At 42.1% G+C, this 8,165-nt stretch overlaps 1 protein-coding gene across 1 annotated transcript; it reads left to right on the top strand.

The window, feature by feature from the left end:
* The first annotated feature begins 200 nt into the window (after positions 1–200).
* On the top strand, positions 201–1,265 carry sox1b (SRY-box transcription factor 1b). Its single transcript, XM_070930368.1, has one exon. It carries the CDS (start codon positions 201–203, stop codon positions 1,263–1,265), a length of 1,065 nt encoding a protein of 354 aa, XP_070786469.1.
* Positions 1,266–8,165: the final 6,900 nt, after the last annotated feature.

Below are 8,165 nucleotides of genomic sequence, written 5' to 3'. Positions count from 1 at the left end.
AGGAAAAAAGACGAAAAGGGGAAGTGCGGAGCAAGTTTACCTCTGCGTGGATTTCATCCTGAAACTGCAGCACCTTTTCATCCCTCTCAGTTTCTTTCACTCTTTATCTCGCTCTTCCTCGGAGGTCTAGCTGCGCGCGGGCCAGTCTGAATGTTTCCGTGTGTTTGACTGAGAAGTGTTGTCCTACCAAGACGAGGTGAATGTACAGCATCATGATGGAAACGGACTTACATTCCCCCGTGGTGCCCCAGACCAACCCATCCAACCCGGGGGGACACGCGGGAGGAGGAGGCGGGGGGGCCGGTGGCAAAGTCCCCCAGGACAGAATCAAGAGACCCATGAACGCCTTCATGGTCTGGTCCCGGGGCCAGCGGAGGAAAATGGCACAGGAGAACCCCAAGATGCACAACTCTGAGATCAGCAAGCGGCTGGGCGCAGAGTGGAAGGTGATGACCGAGGCGGAGAAGAGACCGTTCATCGACGAGGCGAAGCGGCTCCGGGCCATGCACATGAAGGAACACCCGGACTACAAGTACCGGCCGCGGAGGAAGACCAAGACGCTTCTGAAGAAGGACAAGTACTCGCTGGCCGGCGGGCTCCTCGGCTCCTCTGCGGGTGTAGGGATGGGCGGCGGGCAGCGACTGGAGAGCCCTGGAGGGTGCCACGCGGGGGCAAATGCGGGCTACGCCACGCACGTAAACGGCTGGGCAAACGGCACATACTCTGGCCAGGTGGCGGCTGCAGCGGCGGCTGCTCACGCGATGATGCAGGAGGCGCAGCTGGCATACACGCAACACCCGGGTACAGGAGCTCACCCGCACCACCCGCACCCTCACCATCACCCGCATCACCACCCGCACAACCCGCAGCCGGTGCACAGGTACGACATGAGCGCCTTATCTTACAGCCCCATCTCAAACTCTCAGAGCTACATGAGCGCCTCCCCACCGGGCTACGGCGGGATCACCGGCTACACTCACCAGCACCAAAGCTCCGGTGTCTCCCCGGTGTCCGGGACGATCGGAGGGACTTTGGGGTCCCTTGTGAAATCTGAGCCTAGCGTGAGCCCCCCGGTTTCCACCGCGCGCGCCCCGCCGCCGTGCCCTACGGGGGACCTGCGGGACATGATCAGCATGTATCTGCCGACCGGCGAGGCGGCGGGGGACTCCACCGTTCATAGCAGACTGCACGTGCTCCACCCGCAGCACTACCAGAGCAGCGGCTCCACTCCGGTAAACGGGACGGTTCCTCTGACTCATATTTAAATCTCTAAATGTACTATAAGCACTACAAACCACAACCAAATATTTAAAAACTAGATGTGGGCGCAGGCTGCTGATGAATTGTAAATTATAGGCGGTTATAGCCATAAAAATGCAATCACTTTGAACAAACTTTTTTATTGTTATTTTTATTTTCTTTCAGTGATGGATTTCTGTCTGTCCGAGCTAAAGGAAAGCGCATCCGATTTACTTCTGCTCTCTGGAACAGAGCATGCCAAGTTTTGACACGATTTAAATTATAATCCGTGAAGGCTGGTGCATTTTGAAGGTTATTTTTTTCCGACTTTTCTGTGGAATTAAAGGCGCCAGCTGTGTGTTTGAGGGACCCTGAAAACCTGTTTAAAGAGGGAGCCGTATAATAAATGGAGGGCGGTGTGGAAGATGTGTTTAAAAAAAGTTTCTAGGCTGCAATTTAAATTGATTTCCAGTTTTAATGCTTGTAAACATGTGAGTCAGTCGGTGTAATTTGAATTTGTTTTTGTTGTTGTAAAATCTTGTAAATTGTGAATAAATAGGCCTACTGAAAACGCTTTTATGCAATTGTACGTAATTTACAAAATACCAAGCCCCATTTTCGGGTCGAAGACGAAACAATTTCGCGCCGAGTTTAATACATTTTATATATAGTAAGTGTTAGATGTGTTGGTGGAGTATTTATTTTTACAGGAGATTTAAGACAGGCTCATGTAAACTGTTCCTCCAATATTTAATGTTTATTTACATTAATTCCACCTCTGAAAGACATTTTAAAATACTGACAAGCTTGTTGTGTCGTTGCAGTGAATACGGCTTTAATGAAGTCTCGGCAAACACAACAAATCTGGTCAAAATGCAAATGACAGCAAAAGAGAATAATTACAACATTACAGGCAGACATGTTTTCTCCCTTGAAAAGATCATGTTATTTATCAGTCAGGCTCTTAATTGATGATTTCTCTTAGAATTAAAAAATAATGGAAACATGATTATAATTAGCTTTTTTTGAGATAGCTGTAAAGTCAGCTAAACCTTCTAATTACACATCTTTTAAGCTGGTATCAATCTTGATAATACGCATTTTAACAACAAATTCATGCTGGACATCATAATGGGTAATGAGTCATATTAAGGTGATGGGAGTTTTGTGTGTTTACATGTGAGTTTCCTGCCCTAAGATTTAATATCTGTAATGTTTAATATGCTCTCACATGCCCACAATATAAATCTCCAACAGCTGATGACATATATGATCACATATTTTGTAGTTTGCATTAAACACTTGTTGGTTTTTCTCTCCAGGTAGAGGAATGTATAAAATATTAGCCTAATACTGTCCTAATTTTCCATTTGTCTGTATTTAAAATGTGGCCACAGTCTCAATGACTCTCATGCTTTAGAGTCAGTTTGTGAAACTAAAGCACATTTTCATGTTTTTTATTATTTATTAATGCCAGAATATACATAGTTCATGTAACATAGGGATATATGTTTTCTACAGTATAGTACCGTTTTAATGGGAAACAGTATGTTACTGTCAGAATTTGGCTGTTTTCTTACAGCATTTGTTACAGTTACAATGTTATGCTGATTTCTTATTTTCTCTCTCTGTTTCTTACATTCTTGCAAGTTGTGAAAATGCATGTGGGATATTTTGAAAAAGTAAAATCCCCTAAAAATATGTACTCCTCAGGATGAGAAGGCCTTTCTGTCATCTTATCATCCCAATTAACTTATTTTTCCCCCTCAAATTCTGGCACAATTATTCATCAACTGCATTTTGGCCAACTTGATCCTGCATCGTCTGAAATTTACTTTATAACCTTGACTTTGATATGCTGAAATTGTGGCTCTATTAGTTGGTATAATATTGCACTCATAGGCAAAGCTAGGTTTCTTCTTTCTTTTTACCTGCCTCAGGGTCATGACCTCAGTAATGTAGATCTCAAGCAAAAGTAAATCTGACAACAAGAGTATCCCCTGGTCAATAAACATCTGATTCTTCAGACGGCCTTAATTGGGCCCACTTCAACCCCGCCTCCACCTGGGTCCCTCACAGGTCCTCAAATCTTACCCGATTCTTCACCCCCAGCATCAAACGATGCACCTGTGTGTGTGTGTGTGTATGCGCAATTCTCCCGGTTGTTAAATTATTTCCTTCTTTAAATTTGATGGCTGAATCACTGGAGACCCCGAGGTGGGAAGGGGTAGGGAGGGAGGAATGAATGAGCGGAGAAGAGGAGGAGGAGGAGGAGGGAGAAGGCGAGGAGAGGAGGTTTTTGTGTTGGAGGAGAATGGGGATTAGTCCTGGCGTAAGCTGGGGCAGCCCGGGGGTCAACCCTAACAAAAAGCCCGGCAAACAACACCCCTGGTTTTATCAGACTAATTCCCTCTGGGGTCTGGACTTAAAAACAAGAGGGCAACGTGGATGCAAATCACATATAATAAAGCTGCTTCCATGGATGTCAGGTGTTTAAACTGAAGGTATTTATTAAACGCCTCGTCCTGAATGTTCCCTAATGAGATTTTTTTTTTTTTTGTTACATTTCATATCATGCTTTAAAATTTCTTGGGTTTGTCTTTGCTCTTTGGTAAAAGCTGATAACATTTGGATAGATATGTGATGGGTTTATCTTCAGAAATTACTTTTGTTTTTACCATAATACATAAAAATTTAACATATATTGAAATAAAACCCGCAAAATGTATAAATATGAGGACAGGGTCATTTTAAAAGGAATAATGCATAAACATGTTTTTCTGATTTGTGGTGGTTGTTAAGAAAAGACATTTAACCACCTTTTTATTTGCATGACTCTTAATTAATAAATGTGAATTCTTGTTTTCTCATTGTTTTAGATGATTTCACATTAATAGTCTCCAAAGCCATAATTTAAAGAGCAACTTCAGAGGCAGTCAGTATTCACGGCTGCTTATTAATCCCTAAATTAATTCTACATTTACAGCGATCGGTAATTGATTAATTGAAGTGAAGGAAATTTAGGACAAGATTAATAGGGTGTAAAAAGATTTGCAGTTAAGACTCACTAAAAAGTATTTTAGAGTATATTATATTTGTATTGCTGAAAATACAATTAAAACGGTTGCCAGTCAAGTGTAACCAAAAAGTTAAACAAAGTGTGTCAAAGGGAAGGAGACAGAGATGTCAACAGATCAACTTTTTGGAGTATTTATAAACTTGCGTTCTTTGAGGGACATTTCAAACTAAAAATTAATCGGAGGGGGAGAAAAAGAAAAGTATTTGACCATTTGGTTATAACTCATTACAAGACAACAAACTAAACTTCAGCGTGATAAAGCTGGGATTATTCCTTCTAAATACTGCTCTAGCTGGACATCTTCAGTATGATGATGCGATCAAAGATGGACGAATTTTGTCACAAAAAATGTTTTCTGTAAAACTGTGAGGAGCATCAATCCAATAAAACCTCAAGGCACGACAAAAGACTTTCTTCCAAATTCACCAAATATCCAAATCTATGAAAAGCCAGGAAAGAATAATACACAAGATATTACGATCTGAAAAGTGTGATGAATCAGATGATCAGGTTTATTATCAGGTCCTGATGTGAGATGATGAGGTAAGAAGGAAAGACAAATATCTACATGACTCTAAGGCAACAGGATACTCGGGATTGATCAGTAATACAGCTCAGTCTGGTTCACTCAGCCTCACACCCAGTGGCCCAGGATGCTCCCATTGGCCCATCACTGAGTCTGGAGGCTGGACCCGTCCACAGCCATGTGTCTGCAGGTTTTCATCCTCTCCTCATGTTCTGCTTGGCACATGCTTGGACACCGCTGCTCTGGCACTCCATAACCCCGTGCACCCCCATCCCGCGTGCTCCCGGTGTCCTAAACGTGGCTAATCGGCATCAGTTTATCACGCCTCCGCATATTTCCCTCCCTCTCCTCCTATAAAAACCCTCACCTCCGACGTTGGACCCGGTTCTGTCATGGGAGATTACGGGGGACCGATTGCACAAGCCCGAATGTGGCGCGAGGAGATTAGCCGGAATGCCATAGAAAATAGCAACGGGGCCAACGGATTCCTCGCGAGGGGGCCTTATCATGCAATTACACGTTGACACGTTTTAACCATTTTTCAGCCTCTTAATCCGAGCCCCCCCCTCCTCCCCTTCCCTCCCCTTTCTCTCTCCAAAAGCAGACCTATTGGTGCTGAGGGAGCCTCGCTGCTCTGTCTGACTCTCCATCACTCTGCTGCTGTCTGAAAAGTCTGCCTCATTTCCTCTTTTTTCTCTTTATCAGCCGCTGTTAATATTTCAAAACATTTCAAAAGGGAACAAATACCAAAGAGTTGTCTCTCTCAGTTTCAAAAACTTTTAAAGGTAAATTAGGAAAAAAATACTGAACGTTTACACAGGCATAGAGTTACAAAGTCTTTAAGAAGATCATTGAGGAAACTTGAAAACTAAATCAATAAACGACACAGCAATTACACAGAACAGATTAAACAAGATTAGAAATAGAATAAAGTGTAAGAGAAAATCTAACACAGTTTATGACTTGATCAAACACTATAAACCTGGAACTACACGGCCACATGACTGACTGGGACTCTGATTCTTGCTTTCACTGGACCCTAAGATAACTTTAGCATTGCAGAAAGTGAATATTGAGCAAAATTTACTGAAAATCTACTTAAACAATATCTTAGAATAATGAGTATAAGACTATTTTCCATTAAACTTACTGTGTGATGACTTGTCTGTAATTTAGAGTATATATACTGTAGGTGGGTTAGGGTACTGACATGGCAAACAGGACTTTGCTAAAAGATAAAGTATTTTTACCTTTTCAACCTTTTGCTGCTATTTAACAAGCCAGACCTCCCTTTGTTTATTACAAACAAACCAAAGGCAAAGTAAATGTCATAAGGATGAAGTGGCTTCTCCCTACACATTTCTGATGGACTTCCACTGATAAACCTGTAATCTGGAAGCAGTAACTTATCTCTAATAGCAGCCAATAAAAGTCAAAGATGACTTAGTTCTGCTTTAGTTGCAGCTGAAGTAAAAACTTAAATATAAATCTCGATGCAGACTTTACACCGTCAGCCGCAGCCTTGAGGTTTTTTAACAGAGTCTCCAGGCATCAAACGGACTGCATGGTGTGTTGTTCCACCATGCTGCTCAATTCAATTAGGGCCTTTCATGACAATCAATTAGGGAGTACCCCCTGGATCTCCCCGGGGGCCTATAATCATCACACACCGTCTGCTCAGACGGGCACTGGGGAGCCCCGCCCACCAGGAGCAAGGACGCTTCAGTGCAACGTAACAGGACCACTGGGAACCATGAGAGACAGTTAGTGGTTTATTTCAAGGCATTTTACTTCAGATTATGTTCTTTTTTCCCCTCACTGTCTGTGTGTTAAATGTAGATTTCCCCCCTTTAAGTTTTGCCCCTTTGCACCATTTCCCTGCATAGAAGGGTTTTGTTTTACCAGGAAGGTTTCACTGCTTTTGGTTTGTGATAATTCCTCCAGCAGAGAATCACATCCAGAGGTTAAAGCTTTGTTTTCTGAAGTGTCGCCAACAAAAAACCACATCGATCAGGAGAGCATTTACTGCAGATTGCAAAATAGTACTGGAATAATTCATACTGAAAGATTTAGGTAACTAATGATCCCTTTACTGTAGGTTTCATCCAAAACCACAGGGGGGTGGAAAATAACTACGTACATTTATTTGACAGCTCTAGTTACCAGTTACAAATCAAACTACAACAGTATATAAAGTAGCTTAAGTTAGCTGCACCTCCACCAGCTACAACATTAGAGGGGATCTCCACCCATCTGACATATAAAGGTCAGTTCACTAGTGATGGAGAGTACTGCTCAGCCTGTAAAACAGTTAAATAATGTCTTCTGTGATGCTGGACGAGCGTCTCATGCTCTCATGTCGTGCCTCTGCTGCTTCCATTTTGACCATTCTTTTCTTAATCTGACTCATGCAAAGGACGCATAGATGCATTAGTAATAATAATCCAATAATATAAAACTCTGTAAGGAGCCATTTGGCATCATGACTACTACTCCTATCCTTTTGGTATTTTAAGTACATTTTGCTGATAATACTTGTCTACTTCTACTTAAGGAAAATTATGAATGCAGGACCGCAATGAAGTATTTTTACTTTGAGGCACAGGTACTTCATTTCCATACTGTATTAAACTGTAAACTGAAAGAGAAACAGTACGATTTAGACTCATTAAAGGAGCAGGAAACTAAACAAATGTTAAGCAGAGGAGGACTGTATCATATTAACTGTAGATTTGTGCCAAATAAAAACACAATATCCTGCTCACATTTCATATTCCTCAGGTTGATGAGGAACTCTCTGAAGAAGTCTGGAGTCCACCATGAGAGTCACTGTGTTATGTAACTGTTAATAATGATGATCACACTTTCTGTAAAGATGTCAGCATTTGTATGTAACAGTATCATCACTATATGTCATCACTGATTAAAACACGGTTCAATAAATGAATACAATTTCTTTATGAATGTAAGGCATTCTTTTGCCTTGGTACTCAACAGAGGGATCAAATGTCATGATCAGCTATAGCAATAGTTCCCAACACGGGGTCAGGAGCCCTGCACGGGGTCACAAGATAAATCTAAGGGGTTGCGACTGGGACAGGAAAGAAGAAAAACAATATTCTACTACATCCCTTTTTTTTAAAAACTGTTTTCCAGGTGTGTTACAGTTATTCAGATACAATATAAAAAAATCACTCTTTGCTTAAACAACTCAAGGACATATTCAACCTGTGACGAGGGGTCACAAGCATACACTGCCACAAACACTGGGAACCCCGAAGGACTGGTAGACTCACTCAAGGCTGTTTTAGAGGGCTGCAT

Source organism: Enoplosus armatus, chromosome 24, assembly GCF_043641665.1.
Source record: "Enoplosus armatus isolate fEnoArm2 chromosome 24, fEnoArm2.hap1, whole genome shotgun sequence".
NCBI classification, from domain to species: Eukaryota; Metazoa; Chordata; class Actinopteri; order Centrarchiformes; family Enoplosidae; genus Enoplosus; species Enoplosus armatus.
The sequence above is the reverse complement of the archived record's forward strand: the minus strand, read 5'-3'. Positions and strand labels throughout refer to the sequence as shown.

Excerpts from the sequence above, each read along its gene's own strand:
- sox1b (XM_070930368.1), top strand. The coding sequence starts at position 201 with ATGTACAGCATCATGATGGAAACGGACTTACATTCCCCCGTGGTGCCC.